Raw genomic sequence first — 16,944 nt, 5'->3', positions numbered from 1 at the left:
AACAGCTAAGAACTTTCAACCTTTTCATATACTATCTCAGTGTTGATCATAATCCCCACCTCCATCCGTTCTTTATTATCTATCTATTTCTTTTCCATGTAAACATTGCCCGTTCCCTGTTTGTCTTAAATTCACGCATTCCTTTTAATCGCCACGCTTCACTTACTTATTTTTCTTTACTTTATTCAAGTTTATTGTTCCTTTAACTCATTCTCTCTAAATTTGTCTACCATAGAATAAAAGTGCAGAAGTGGCTCTCCCTTTAAACTTACTGTTTCCTGAAATCCCAAAAATATTTTTCACTTCTGTCTCATGATTTAGGCATTTGCTGTCTCATTCAATTTTGTTACTGAAAACCCAAAGAATATATTGCCTTGTGATGTATTTACTGCCTGACCCCCCTCTCTCTCTTCGATTACTACCCAGTCCGCCATATTCCCCCCACCAACCCTAACTATATATACCAATTCATTGTTTGGGTTAATTCACTTTTGTATAATTTTTGACTGCCAGCACAATAGTAGTAAAGAATGCTCAATCCATAACATTGATGGTTCAAATTCATCTGACAAGACCAGTAATCTATTTTTATTCAAAAACAGGAGGCAGTTTTAGTGGCAGACTTCTTTAGTTATACTCAGAACTGGTCTTCCTGACAATAAACCACAAGATTATAATATATAGTTTTTGACAGGGTGTATATAAACCAATTAGATTATAGAATGTCTCTAAATAGGTGTCTGTAAACCAAGCTTATACAATATCTCTCACTGGATATAAACCAACTAGAATATAGAATTCCTTTGACTGGGGATATATAAAGCAACTAGATTATAGAATGTTTCTGACAGGGTGTATATAAACAAGATTATAGAATGTCTCTGATTGAATGTATATAAACCAACATGGTTAAAGAAATATATATTTTTATTCCTCAAATTTTGAAAATTACTTCACATTGTCAAAACCAACCCCACCAAAAATGTATAAAGACAAATATATAAACAACATAGAAAATAATTCTTAATCCATTCTTTTCTTTAACTTACAATGTTATAGAAAGTCTGTCATTGTATTTGAATGTGTGTACACACACACACATAGAAATCCCAACTATTTGTGAACAGAAGTTTAGGAGGTCATAAGTGAAATATGATCTAATGCAATGCTATGAGGCAGGTACCAAATATTAACTTATTTTACTTCAAAATTTACTGACAATATCAGCATGGTTATCTCCCCCTGCTCTAAACAGGAAATAGCACACCATGCTTATTGTAGCCAGCAACCTCAATGGCATGGAGATCACCAGCTTTATGAACATAGCTGGGTATTTCATGTTCAGGGTTGAGAAAGTGTTCTTACTTTGGTGGAACATGTCAGAGAAACATAGTCATCAAAAATTATCAGGTTGGCCAAGTTTATCCAGCAGATTCAGGACATAATCAATGGCTGCCCCAGCAGGTCAATGAGAGCCATTGCTGAGCAGCTCAAGGTGACAGGGTTTACTATTAGACATAGAGCAAAACAAGAACATCAGCTCCAAATCTTATGTGATGATGAAGGTAGTTCATGTACAGTAAAAGTCAAACTGGCTATGTGATCCAGTTGAAAGACCTGCTGAACTAACTCAGGAAAACCTTATGCTCTAGTTCTCTGTTGAGGGGAACTTTCATTGAAAACAAGAGTGCAGGAAAATGATAGGTGGTTCTACATGGACATTATTGTAGCCAACTCTGTAGGTTATGGAACAATGACATATACACCCATTTGCCCTCATTTCTCAGTCCTAGAGCTCATAAGCAACAAGAACAATGTCACACAGGGACTAATGGTCAAAACTACTGCTTGCATTAAAATGTTGCACATGATGGCCAAACATTGCATCAAGTAACTGGCCAAGGTGGAAACTGTAATGCATGTTCTAACAAAACTTTGCTTTCTACCACCCTCATCAACCTGAAATGGCTGGCCAAGAATTTTTAGGTTACCCCTCCCTAATACCCCAAATATGTGGCTTCCTAACTCTTCCAATATAAAACACTGGATTTATGTATCTGGACATTATAAGAGGGAAGAACTAACCGATAGGCCCATTTTGCCAAGGACTCATTAGGAGCTGCTACTGTTGGCATGAGAGATGAGGATAACCTGATCTTTAGATGCCATTACTGCATTGGCTGTCATTAGAACTAAAAGACAGTTGTGTTAAATGACCCATTTCTTTAATGTATCTTGTGGAATGTACCATTTTTCTGAGAACAGTTTGTTTTGTTTTCAGTTTGACAGCTTTGCTTTACCTTATATTTGGTTTTAATATCAGTACTTGGTGTATTCTACATATATTTTCCAAGAAATCTCCTTGCATATAAAACTTCTTAGAAATTTCAAATATACTTTCCTAGGAAGAGGTGGCTGAGCACCATTTACAAATATATTATTTATAGAGTTGTCAATGCTCACCAACGTCATTTATATGGACCAAATTATCAACACTTTGGTATTTAGTTGGTCATTCTCTAGCAACTTACAACACTTGCATTCACAACTAGTATTTTCATCCAAGCTGTTTATTGAAGATCTATTGTTCTTTACACTGTCTGTAAGACCCTTGTCATTTCCTGGCTTTATATTATTAGGACATCAATAAAATGTAGCTGCTCTGAATAATGAGTTCACTTTTCAATGAGTCTAATGCAGGTCCCTGACAAATTTTTTGTTGAAGTCAAATTACTTGAGACCAACTAACAAGTACTTCAAATATTTATGATTATAACTACCACTCTTTTTGGCACTTTCAAACACTTTTTCAATATATATTTGAAGGTATGTACCTTAGTTCTAAGCAGCAAAGTTTTCCTTACCAAATTCTCCCACATATTCGCCATGGTTATTGTCTTAGATTATTGTATCTTCAGCTAATCCATTGTATTATTGCTATTTGCTATTTATACAATAACGTGTCATCATTCAGTGTATCTCATCTATCTTGCTGTTGTGGCTGTGTGGTAAGTAGCTTGCTTACCAACCACATGGTCCCGGGTTCAGTCCCACTGCGTGGCATCTTGGGCAAGTGCCTTCTACTATAGCCTCGGGCCGACCAATGCCTTGTGAGTGGATTTAGTAGACGGAAACTGAAAGAAGCCCGTCGTATATGTGTATATATATGTGTATGTGTGTGTGTGTGTTTGTATGTCTGTGTTTGTCCCCCCAACATCGCTTGACAACCGATGCTGGTGTGTTTATGTCCCCGTAACTTAGTGGTTCGGCAAAAGAGACCGATAGAATAAGTACTAGGCTTCCAAAGAATAAGTCCTGGGGTCGATTTCTTCGACTAAAGGCGGTGCTCCAGCATGGCCGCAGTCAAAAGACTGAAACAAGTAAAAGTGTAAAAGAGTACTTGTTCAACATTTACAGAGGTCATATTTGCTTCCAAATAATATTGTGCTGTACAAGGTCTTTTTCAACAGAATAATGAAGCTCCCACAATGAACTGCAAAATCTAAATAATACAGATCATATAACCATTGTGTCAAATCACATATGTGAAACTAGCAATGCAACAACATATCATGTCCACAAGTGAGTCAGTTCACAGCCTATGTCTGAAAGAATAAATTTAGGAAAAGATATTCTATAAATAATACAGAATTCTTCCAACAAAAATGTCAAACATATGGCTTGCCAATCTCCACAGAAACGGTAACTTTTTCATCAGTGAGAGAAAGTTCAATAATAGTCCTTGATTAGCTTGTATTTATAATAGGCTCGTCACGTCATTTCTATGGGCTAATAACTGCACAGTGTAGAATGCAACATGAAAGTGACTTTTCTCTGACAGTATGTAAAGTTTATCAGTAGAGATGTGAGAAAAAGTCAATGTTTTCTTTCAAAAATATCATTAATTAGCTTCTAAACGGAGTAGTATAAGGGATAATAATTGCTATGTATGTCTGTTGTTGGTGAATGGTCACGAGTCAAGTCAATGTGGAATTAAGGGATTTGCAGGAGCAATCTGGACCATAGTATCAGCGAAGAAACAATATTAAAGGAATGCGTGGCAGTAAACTCACAAGCACGTTTAGTAACACTGAGAAAGTTTACATTTCTATCAAATAAAACGAAGTAATAAATATGAAAGTTTGTTGTCCATACATATCTAAGAGTGTAGGAAGATAATACAGATCATCTATGTAATACAGGTTATCAGAGTTTGTGTGCGAAGGTAAAACACAGAGTATGTATGGAAGGGTATGTAATACACAGGGTACCTTGTGTGGGAAGGTGTGTAAGTACACAAGGTATTTCTGTTAGGGAAGAAATATATTAGGGTCTCTATGTATGAGAAGGTACGTAATATACATTAGGTGGCTACGTATGAAGACATCCATTCAGTTACTGCGTTATAAATGTAAATAATGTCGTAGTCGCTGTAAAACAACCAAACACACACAATAAAAAAAAATGTTGATAAAACCACAATACACATTTACACACAACCGTTCCTGGGAACTCCTTGTAAATATATTTTAATACTGAACATGTACTTACACTAGTTTTACAACCAGAATCGGGATGAAATCTTGTAAAGTTGTGTTCATTGTAACAAGGCAATCCTTTTAGAAATTCCGCCTGGCATTATAAAGACAGAAAAGAAGTCCAATGAATAACAGACCGATCCGTCGTTTATATAATGTACAATTATGATAACGAACGTATAATACAGGGGACAGAAATAGATTATTAAACTGTAAAAGGACGGTCTGAAAGGGTAAATTCTTCAAATTCGTTATTACATGTTTATTCAATACTATCACAATATCACATTCACTGAAGACTTAGCCTTCGATGGTTCCCTTACGCCACCTCCCTATTATGTCGGAGTTTTTTTTTTCTCTCCAAGATTTCCTTTAACTTTGGACCTCAAAAGGTAAAAAATAGGTTTTTCTCTCACTGAGAATGTGAAAACATGGTAAATGAGGTGTGAAAATGTCTAGATCACCAAACTGTGTTTTATAAATAAATGTTGTGGCGAGTAATGTTTAACGAAATCCGTGGAGTTTTGGAATAACTGTCCTTCGAATTCCCATACCTCATGTGAAAAGAGAACATTTTCCCCCCGTAATGTTTTAGTATTTTTGCATTTCATACAGCGGAAATTAAGATTTCGAAAACATTTTTCCTTTCAAAAAATTTCTCCACAGAGGATTCCTTTCTCGTGAAGTACAGAACTTCAAGGAACTGGTACACCAAAACTGCCCCCCCCCCCCCCGAATTCTGTTTAATACATTGAACGCGTGCGCGCATATATATGTGTGTACAAATGACATAAAGCGACTCAACTGGTTAGAAATAGCAGATAAATTCTCTCGATTCATACCTTAATGTCTTTAAAAATAATGGGCAAAATGGCTAATGTACTCTTAGATATACAAAAGCCTGTACACGTCTAGAACGTGTAGATCTGTTAAAATAGAGCTGACCTGGGGCTTAAACAACGACTTAATGACTCGGTAATTGATGCAAGACACGCGTATATACGGGTACACATACATACATACATACATACACACACACATATATGAGAGAGAGGGGTGGTTTATTGAAGAGAAATCATTCAGACAATATCTGTTAGTTCATTAACTGACCCTTGTCCACTTACCATGTTGGTCGTTCGGTGTTGTTGGTAATGATGGAGTGTTTTAATGGTCTAAGACAACTCCAAAATACTCCTCCTTAGGCGATGTTAATTATTTACAGTACAAACAAGTGAGGCAGTCAGTTATCTCCGAATCGATAAGCTGACCGTTGGAAGAAGATACAGCAACCATGTCAACCTAGAAAACATTTAAGTTGACAAATGATTGAACACGCCAAAAAAAAAAACGATAATGTAAATTGTTCCAGAGAAAACCGTTGTCGATGTGTATCTTATATATATTGTGTATATATATATATATATGTGTGTGTGTGTGTGTGTGTAAATATATATGTTCCTATATCTCAGCTGCTTCGTCTTCTTCTGGAGACATTATATTGCTACAATCAGAACCAATGTGCCTGGTTGTGATACACAACTACGTCACATATATCGACATACATAAACTCATGACAAAACAATTCTTGACATAAACATTTTCTACATGCGTTCACAGAAATCGATGACGTAATTAGATTGTGTGGTGTTCTCTGCAGAAAGCATCGGGACAAAATGTCGGACTCGGACTTTATGTGCGATGACGATGAAGAATACGATCTGGTAAATAAGAAGCACATTCATCGCTCTCTTCTTTTTATTTTGGATGTGCAGTTTCATCATTGTCCTGTTTACCTTTCTAAGCTATTTAAAAAAAAAGTTTTTGTCTTGTATATTTATCTCTTTACACTTTCTTTTCTCCTCGCATTGCACCGGTTTTTACTCCGTCTCTCTCTTTTATCAACCATGTTTATCTTTTACACCTTAATGGAATATATATGCATACACACACACACACTTGTGTATTTATAAACTGTATTATCTAATATATTTGAAGTCCCTTACAATCCTGTAACTGATATATGTGCTCGCGCGCACCCACACCTGAATAGAATCTTGCTGTCCAGTCATTTTAATATTTCATTCTTTGAATATTATCAGCTTAAATGTCTTGTTACAATTACACTTTTTTTTTCTTTTTCTTCAATGAATTACCTAAACAGGTGATAAGATGAATCCGTTTTACCCCTCTTAGAGCTAAATTATGATGAACATCTTCCCGTTACCAATTCTCTTCTTTTTATGTATCAGAGACTACTTTGATCAGTGTTTCTTTTTTTTTTTTTTTTTTTTTCAAGACGGCAAGAAATGATTTAAATGAGATTTAGCAACTATTTCTTGAAAGACAGCGATCTGTTTAAGATGTCTTAGGTCTATTCTAATTCATTATATCGTTTATTTTTTAATTCTTGTTGTAAAGTCATATTCACCTACTATATAACCACCATACCAAAATCACTGGTATCTTTATAGCGTTATTTTCACAAGATCAAATCTGATCCTTTACTACTAACTGCGACTAGTGACAATCTCAACTGTAACAACTAATTTATTAAAAATATCTAATGACACTTTATTTATGTATGCGGCAAATCGACAGAGATGATGCAGATTGAAATAGCTTACATTGTTTACAAATTTCACCCTTGAGTTAACTTGGTCATCCGTCCATTCAAGGTTGATACAAAAAATTCCCTTTCGTTTCATTTGTGAATGTTATAAAAACTGAGTACGATTCAGTGAAAAAGAATCCAATTTTCAAAACTAAGCTGTCAGTGTTTGAATTTGATAAATGGAAATTGAGTGGAAGCTTGTTGTATAGACATATAACATCATCATCTTTAAGTTTGGACGTTGGGCGGTTCAACAGAATCCATAGTGTCAGAGGATTTGCGTCATGCTTCAGAGGTTGCAAGAATGAAATATGGGCAAGGGATATGTGTGTTTGTCCCTACCACCATTAGTACAGGATTTGATTTGTTCGACTAAACCATTCAAGGCTGTGCCCCGACTGAAACGGTTAAAAAAGTTATACATGACTTTTGTGTTCCCCTCAAAAAATATTTGAGATAACCTAAAATTTGGCATTGATAAGGTAATTTACAATGAAGTACTGGTGTCAGTTTGGCTATACTTCCACCTCTTCATCATTATTATTTAACATCTATGTACCATGCTGGCATGAGTTGGACGGTTTGACAGGAATCCAAAGACTTCATCGAACTCATGTCTGCTTTGGCATGGTTTTTACAGCTGGATGCCCTTCCTAATACCAACCACTTTAGAATGTGGAGTGGGTGTTTTTTCGTGCTACCTGCACTATTGAGTTTGCCATGCAGTTTGCAAAACTATGTACCTTGGGGAGAGGAGCAGCTTCATGTTATGGGATGAAGGGATTACTATGAGAAGTGCATGACTACTCACATCTAGTAGGGGAAAAAGAGGTGGCGTGAGAGAGGAAATTATGGTGATAAGGTCCCACCAGGCACAAGCTGAGTAGAAATGGGTGGTTGATTTGCAAGATTGTATGGAAAGATGAGTTAGAAATGGGGATGCAAACTGTCAAAGTAAACGGGGTTGAAGGGTGGTTGAGACAGGAACTATGAGCTGGGGAAGATAAAGGGATGCAAAAGAATGGTAGGTGGTAACCAGCAGGAGTAGTAAAGAAGGTACAGTTGCAGGGGCTGGTGGATAGAAGCCAAGAAGTATATGGTGGGGTAATTGTAATCTGTGAAACTGGTGGGAGTGAGAAGAGGCATGATAGTGGGGAGGAGAGTTACTGTAACAGATGTAGAACACAAAACATAAAGCTTTCAGAATTTGGTTTTGCTGAGGAGGGCACATCTTTTTGAGAACCTTATATGACAAAAGATCCTGGTCCTTTGACCTCTCACCTGTCAGGCTTAGTATCCTGAAGTTAGCTTTCATCACTTCCTTCCATGTCTTCTGCAGGTTTCACTGTGTTAAGCGAATGACACTTCTTTATACAACTGTCCTTAACTACACGCATCACGTGTCCATACCAGCACAATCTTCTTTCTTCAACACATCTGATTCCTCTTACTCCAAATGTACCAATTTAAGGACTTATTATTTAGTTTCTTGATACAGTCTTACTAGAGTGAACTTTACTTTTTCTCCTCCTCACATCCAAAGCACTGATAAAACAAACACTGAATATTCTGTCAATATTGACAGCATATAAAACAATAAGTAGAACAGCAATGAACAAAATGAGTAGTGGTATTTAGATATACTCTAAGTTCAATGCCTACCAAGGTCAACAGTCTTTCTACATCTGTAAAATACACTAGTAATGATCTGGCGTTGATTTAATTAACTACATCCTACATCCAAAATGTGTGGTATTTTCTTCAGTTTGAAATTTTTATTCAACGTTTGGTAGTTTCAGGCAAATTTCTACTGTATTACCTGTAGAGGCTTTGGAGGGGCATTGGTGAATTTGGATCAGTCCAAAGCTTTTAACTGGGTGGACCATTGCTATCTGGTGTCTGTCCTAAAAGCTGTCAATTTTGATTCCATCTTCAGAGGCCAGATCACCACAATGTATAGTGGTATCTGCTTGGTTGTCAAATTAAATTGCCACATATTGGAACCTTCCAATATTGAACACTCAGTTTGCTAAGGATGCCCCACACCCTGCTTTTATATATTCTGGCATTAGAATCTTTTGCTGCAAAGGCTGGAGAATTTGAGAGATATCCCACTTAAACTAGGCCTCAGGAGAGCTGTGTCTGCATACGTGGATGACATTACTGTTATATTGTCAAACTCTTCAGACATAAAAATGAGTCACTATACTGAAAGAATATCAAGCATGTACAGGAGCACTCATAAACCAGGACAAATCAGTAAGTTTGCACCTAGGCTCTTGGAGAGGCAAGTCCATGTTGACTAGTGATAATTTTGGTTGCTGGATGGAGGGTCCGGTGAAAGTGCTCAGATTCTGCTTCTGACCAGATCTCCAAGTAGATAGGAACTGGGAAAAGGTCATGGTTGGGGTGGCCAAGCTCCCCTAGAAATGGGCTAAAAGGACGTTGTCTCTGAAAGGCCGAGCAGAAGTAGCGAATGCATATATCACCTCAGTAGTGTACTGCTGCCTAGCCATTCTACCTTGTCCCAAGAAATCTCTGACCAAATTAGAGCACTTGCTTTTTCAATTTTTATGGAAGGGTCAGGTTCTGCTGGTCAGAAAAGCTATCTGCTTGTCTACACCCACTTCATGGTAGTCTTGGGTGCCATCTTTGATGATGCAGTGCCATGCATTGAGGCTGACACATGTGCAGAAATATCTAAATCACTGCAATGGTGTGAATGATGGCAATGAAAATAAGGATGAACTAGTGTGTGCATCTGTTATGTGACACATCTTTCTGCAGCTCATCTAAACATAGAACAAGATTGGGCATTTGGCATGTTGCCAGGTTTATTGTACCATCTGGCATTTAGAATGTTGACACTGCATTGTACTAGCTGGACAAAACCATTAGCAGGAAAACAACACAAGATTTCTGTTGAGGGTATGAGTGACAATGGCCTAGGATTGACTCTGGGCATCGACAAGAACAGTCTGAGTAGTCTTTTCCAGAGAACTTTTGAGTCAAAGATGATGGACAATTTCCAAAAGTTTTTGGCATGGCAGTGTTACAAGGTAGCATTGCCTGTTTCAGACAAGCTCTTCAAGCATGGGAGTGCCAATAGCTGAACCTCCCTGAGATGCATGCAGGGGAACAAAACTATCCTGCATGCAATTATTCAGTGTCTGTGCATTAGAGAGTTGTGGGTTTGCATGGAGCAGTTGCTGTCTTGTATAAGATGAATCCAGCTGTCTGCCAAGGGTATAGTGATGATTGTTGCACCACCTTCCTTTAACAGAAAAGGAAGGTAGATCTTTTTCTGCTTAGTGGCTGTGGCAAAAGATGCTTTGTAATGGACCTGTCTTAAAGGTTTGAAGATAGGCACATTTCTGCCTGACCAAGCTTTCAACAATTTCTTCAGATATCATTTGTTGAGGAAGGTGAGGGTAGGGGAGGTGCTGCCTTCTAGTGTATTTATGAAAAGGTGGACAAAAGTGGCAAAATGGGTGAGACTGAATGGATCAACTCTGAGTACTCTTTTCTTTGCAGAAAGAAAGAAACTGGAAAGGGCACTTACCCATGCTTTGGGAATGGCAGAATAATCTGGAATTTTTGCATGGGGTTTACCCCCAAATTACCTGAAGTGGACTTCCCTGCTTTTGGGGATTCTAATTATTTATTTCTTCAATTTTTATTTATATATCCTTTAATGTGGTAGTGTCTCATTTCAAATAGGGACAACTCAACACTGTCAACTCAGTGACAGGACAACTCAACAGCAGGAAAATTGATTAATAAATAATTTATTCATTTTATAACTTTATTCGTTTTATAACATTACCAGAAATTTATAAAAAGATTAATACATGGCTTGAATAAAAAAAAAGCAGAACTTTTAAAGTTCGAATAAAAGTAATTTATAAAGGATATAATTATAGGCGCAGGAGTGGCTGTGTGGTAAGTAACTTGCTTACCAACCACATGGTTCCGGGTTCAGTCTCACTGCGTGGCACCTTGGGCAAGTGTCTTCTACTATAGCCTCGGGCTGACCAAAGCCTTGTGAGTGGATTTGGTAGACGGAAACTGAAAGAAGCCCGTCGTAGTGACTGCCAATATCGGTAGAAAAATATGAATTCTTAGTATTCCTTCTTTGAATGGTTTAGAGTAATCTAAATACCTTCAACACAAGCTAAATAGGCCGTTATGACCAATAAATTACTGCAACAAATTGCTAAATTGAAAAAGCCTGGGCCGATTGTGAAGCAAACAGCCCACTGTTCCGGAACACATGTATATATATACTCTTTTACTTGTTTCAGTCATTTGACTGTGGCCATGCTGGAGCACCGCCTTTAGTCGAGAAAATCAACCCCAGGACTTATTCTTTGTAAGCCTAGTACTTATTCTATCGGTTTTTTTTTATGCCAAACCGCTAAGTTACGGGGACGTAAACACACCAGCAGCGGTTGTCAAGCGATGGTGGGGGGGGGGGACAAACACAGACACACAAACACACACACTGTTCCGGAACAGTGGGCTGTTTGCTTCACAATCGGCCCAGGCTTTTTCAATTTAGCAATTTGTTGCAGTAATTTATTGGTCATAACGGCCTATTTAGCTTGTGTTGAAGGTATTTAGATTACTCTAAACCATTCAAAGAAGGAATACTAAGAATTCATATTTTTCTACCGATATTGGCAGTCACAGCTCTTGAGATTGACATTAAGACGTAGAAATTTTGAAAGTTGGATTACACCCAAAATGGAAATTCTTAGCCAAAGAGGACAAGAAAAAAAATTACTTATGAAGGACATTTATTTGTATTTCATAAGTTTAGTAAGAGTGACAACAATATAAAATTTTGGTGTTGTGATCAAAGTTCTAGGTGCAATGCAAGGATTCATATGAAGTTTGGTGCAGTTATCAAAGAAGGAAACGCGCATCCCCATAATTCGTCTGCAGTTAATATAAAAGTGGCTAAAGTGATGCCAAGGACACTATTGAAAAGCCAAGTGAAGTATTAACAAATGCATCCCAGGTTACACTTGGATCATTGCCAGATGCTTCAGCCATGAAGAAAACTATAAAACACAAAAGGAGAGCCTTAAATGCCCCACCTCAGTGTCCTGTAGATCTTCAAAACTTAGAGTTGCCACACCAGTGCAAAATTTACATTTCTGAAGAAAGAAGAGAAGAAAATTTCCTGATCAGCAATAGTGGCCCAAGACTATATAGAATTTTGCTTTTCAGGAGAGAAAGTTGGCTGCAGCATTTATGTTCATCTGATACTTGGTATGCTGATGGAACTTTTAAAATAGCACCAAGATTATTTTCACAAGTTTACATACATTCTTGCAAAGAAATTTAATGGTGTTCCGGTTGCCTATGCTCTTTTGCCAAACAAGCAGTGATTAACTTATGCAAAGATGTTTGAAATGCTCAAAGATGCTGAGCCAACACTAAACCCAACATCTATTATTTGCGACTTCGAACATGCAGCCTTTAAAGCCATGAAGGAAGCTTTTTCAGAATTTGAAATAAAAGGATATTTTTTCCATTTAGCACAAAATATGCACAAAAAGATAGCTGTCATGGGTTACACTTCTATGTACAACAACGATGCTACCTTTACACTAAAAGCCAAAATGATATTAAGTTTAGCATTTGTTCCTGTTCCACATACTGATATGTATATTGAAGCCCTCTTTGCGGATATACCTGAAGAACTTGCAGCACTGCTGAATTGGTTTGAAGATACCTATATTGGAAGACCAAATCGACATGGAAATAGTAGAAGACCTTCACTCTTCCTCCATGAAATGTGGAATGTTTACGAGAGGACATTGCTCAGGGAAGACTGGACAAATAACCATGCTGAAGCAGCAAATAGAAGAATCCAAATAGAGCTGGGAATGGAGCCCCCCACAATATGGAGATTCATAAATGGGCTACATAAGGTGCAAAGAAACAGATGCATTTTTTGAGCAACTGATTGGAGGTCATCATCCTCCTAAACTGAAGAAGTATATGAAGATAGATGATAGAATTCTGCATATTGTTTCATCTTTTTCAGAACAATCTCCCACAGAATATTTGAAGGAAATTTCATACGACCTTCAATAAATTTCTCATTTAAATTATAGCCTTGTATTTAAAATATATAGTTGCTCAATTACTTTTATTCGAATTTTAAAATTTATGTCATGTATTAAACTAACCTTTTATAAATACCTGATAATGTTATAAAGTGAAAACACTAGTGTCTGTAATTGACTCTCACCCTTCCTCAAAATTTCAGGCCTTGTATCTATTGTAGAAAAAATTATTATTATTCCTCTGTGGTCTTGTGCCAGAAGATGTTTTGAGCCTTCATGAGAAGCCTTGTGTATGTACTAGCAAGGTAATCTTGAAGCACTTTTATGGTACAGGTTTTAGCTCCTCAGAATGCTCTCTATGTATATGTGAAGAAGGCCAGTACTGTTGACTTTGAAATAATTGATTGATAAATGTTTTGAAGTTTGTTACAGACACTCTAGACTAGTCCCTTCTGTGTAAAAAAGTCTTTCTTACTGTCAACAATATACAACTCAAGGTATTTGAAGTTACTAACCACATGAGTTGTGTGCCATCATTAGAACAGATTAACAGATAGCTTTCATCTTAATTGATGGTCATGTATATAGTCTTCTTTGCAATGATAAACAGACTGACGTGCTGCAGCATTCTCAGCGGATGCTAACAAATCTTGTGCACTGCACAGTTGATGAACTGTGAAGGCAGGATCATCAACATAGTAAGGTTGGGGAGAAACAGGTTATGCTGGCATCTTGTTTACTTTTACTTAACCCTTTCGTTACCAAACCGCCCAAAGCCGCCCGAAAAGAATTTTGATTCATGTGACCAAGCCGTCCAAAACCGCCCGTAATCACCTATTCATATTTAAATGAGAATATCCGAGAAAATCTCGTTAGTACATTCGTGAAAACACGTGATTATTTGTGTAAACAGTTCAGCTATAATTTTGTACGACGATCGACGTGTTTTTTTAATTTTGTGAATTTTGGGAGATTTTTTTCCAAATTTGTTGCTGTTGTGTTTTCAAAATTTGTAATCCTGACAAAATAATGGACACGAATTTTATTCTGTCAAGCAGTGAGTCAGAATTCGAAGGATTGGCTATCTTTCGATACTAATTCTCTGAGTGTCAATTGAGCAGATGGCTTTGTTTACATCAATTCGGCATTTTCCGTAAGGAAAGGACGTTAGTCAGCGACAGCTCTGATCTGTTAGGTAGCAGACAGCAGGGACCCCTTCCTTAAGAACACATGCCAGTTATCTCTCTTCCCTCTCTCTTAAGAACACATGCCAGTTATCTCTCGCTTTCTCTCTATATATCTTTCACACTCCCTTAAAAACACATGTCACTTATCTCTCTCTCTCTCTCTCTCTCTCTCTCGAGGTGTATGCTGGGAGATAGATGGAGAGAGAGAGAAAGCGAGAGATAAATGACGTGTTTTTAAGGGAGTGTGAAAGAGATAGATAGAGAGACAGAGAGAAAGCGAGAGATAGGGGGAAAGAGAGATAACTGGCATGTGTTCTTAAGGGAGGGGGTTCCTGCTGTCTGCTGCCTAACAGATCAGAGCTGTCGCTGACTAACGTCCTTTCCCTCTTTCCTTACGGAAAAAGCCGAATTGATGTAAACAAACGCTGAAGCAAAAAAGAGGATTAGTATCGAAAGATCGCCCTTCATTTTAATGTGGGTGGGATAATGTTGGAGGAATTGTTTTTATAGTTGAATTTTTCTAACTACACAAAATGAAGTAGAACTTGTTTTATATCAGAGAAACTGGAGCAGTCTAAAATTATGCTCCTTATTCAAACATGCAGTACAATGTAAAGTTTGATGTGATCAGTAGTCTAGCATTTTAATCTCCTGATTATTATGCTTCTATCCACTGACAAAGAACAGTTGTACCTTTCTTCAAACTGCATACCATGAAAAAACAGAGAGAAGAAACCTAGGTTTCATATCAGTCCATTTGACCAGGGCATGATATATCTAGATCTGTGACATATGGTTGTCTGATTCTCTGGGTACCTTAGAGTTGTTAGATCAAGATGAGAAGTAGTTACACAAACAACAGCATCCAATTTCAACTAAAATATATCACTATTAATTTAGTTTGGATTACTTTTATTTATTTATTATTTTTTTTGCAGAACATATTGTCAAGAAGGGTTATTCTAAGGGGTAGCCCTTGGAAACAACATAAAAACTAACATTACTTCACCAAGTGCCATAAAATATTAGAAATAACATCAGTCACCTGCCACATTAATCACGTTAATTTTGTGTTCACATTTAGAAAAATATAGTGTAGCCAACAGAACACTTTTACTTGCTGTATAATAAGATATACATTTCCTGCATCATTCTCTTCAATTGTTAAAGAATAAATTCATGTTGATTGATCTTTCCAGTCATCATCATCATTGTAACATTTATTGTGACGGTGATGAAATAAAGATAGTGGATAACAGCTACTAGTAGAATTTGGTGGCTACAGTTAACTGGTTTCACTCATTGGACTAACTGTCAAAGATTTTAGTTAGCTAGACTTATCCCAGTACTTCTTATTACTTTCTGATATATATTTTCTGTTGATCTTTGTTGAAATTAATAAGTTATTGAATATAAAGGGACATAATTTATATACCAGTAGTTTTTGACTAGAACATGCACACACACACACACACACCTGTCTATATATGATGGACTTCAGAATAGTTTCTTTAACAAATTCTACTGTAAGATATGTCTGCCCAGGGCTATAGTAGAGGTTTGTCTTAGGTGCCATGAAATTGGATTGATCTTGCATGGTTACGAAACTAATTCTTAACTGCATATATATTTCTGCACCAGTTAAGTTCATTTTCCATTCTGAGTTCAAATCCCCCTGGGCCTTTCCTTAGGATTTATGTCCTTGTGCCTGAATTATTATTCAGCGCCAAACTGACATAATTGATACCTACTGGTCAAAATGCTTAGTGGCATTTCATTTGCCTTTATATTCTGAGTTCAAATTCCACTGGGGTCAATAAAATAAGTACCAATTGAGCACTGGGGTCAATGTAATCGACAAGCCCCCACCTCCAAAATTTCAGGCTTTGTACCAAGTCACAGAAACTTGGAGCTCCATAATATTTGAAAGTTTTATAAATTGTTTTGACTGAGTAAAGCCCATTCAATCATTCATTTTATGATAACATTTTTGTTGACCTTATTTGGATCACAATGGTAACATTTCTGTTCAATTACACCCTTTTTGAGGATGTTACTCAGTGATATTCATTTTGCATTTCTTATGAAAACAAAGATTGAGAAATTTTTCCAATTTAAAAGAAAAATATCGGAGCATGTCAAAATAATAATAACCAATGGTGAACAATGTTCTGTCAGCTCAGTTTTGTATGCCAGTGTAGCCATGACAACTGAACATAATGTCAATGGCAGGGAAATTAGAGCAGAAATGAATCTTTTGAGTATAAATAATAGAATTTCATCTTAATTCTGTGGTGACAACAACACCTTCAAAAATACCAGCAGCAACAACAGTGACAATAACAACAACAACAATAATGATAATAATAACAGCAGCAGAAGTAGAAACAACAATAAGAGCAGCAACATCAAGAATGAATTCAACATCAATCACTAGTAATAACAAAAACGGTATGCAAGGCAATAGTAACAACATTAAAAAAAAAAAAACCCACTACAACAACTCTGTCCTTTTCAAGGGCAGTAAA

General features: G+C 36.9%; 2 protein-coding genes across 2 annotated transcripts in view; one reads left to right on the top strand and one right to left on the bottom strand.

Annotated features, from left to right (window-relative positions):
• LOC128248590 (DET1- and DDB1-associated protein 1-like) overlaps positions 1-6,086 on the bottom strand; it is a 53,889-nt gene extending 47,803 nt beyond the window's left edge. Inside the window, exons 1-2 of the mRNA XM_052970194.2 lie at positions 5,663-6,086; positions 4,552-4,632 (exon numbers count right to left, since the gene is read on the bottom strand). Of these exons, the coding sequence (XP_052826154.1) occupies positions 4,552-4,632; positions 5,663-5,665 (84 nt within the window). The 5' untranslated portion in view covers positions 5,666-6,086. The remainder of the gene's footprint in view (positions 1-4,551; positions 4,633-5,662) is intronic.
• An 86-nt stretch (positions 6,087-6,172) lies between these two features.
• The window catches only part of LOC106872704 (COP9 signalosome complex subunit 2), an 80,439-nt gene continuing 69,667 nt past the window's right edge, over positions 6,173-16,944 (top strand). Inside the window, exon 1 of the mRNA XM_052970193.2 lies at positions 6,173-6,259. Within this exon, the coding sequence (XP_052826153.1) occupies positions 6,212-6,259 (48 nt within the window). The 5' untranslated portion in view covers positions 6,173-6,211. The remainder of the gene's footprint in view (positions 6,260-16,944) is intronic.

This window comes from Octopus bimaculoides, chromosome 8 (assembly GCF_046866305.1).
Source record: "Octopus bimaculoides isolate indiv1 chromosome 8, ASM4686630v1, whole genome shotgun sequence".
Classification (NCBI taxonomy): Eukaryota; Metazoa; Mollusca; class Cephalopoda; order Octopoda; family Octopodidae; genus Octopus; species Octopus bimaculoides.
This window is presented reverse-complemented; position numbering and strand designations above follow the sequence as displayed.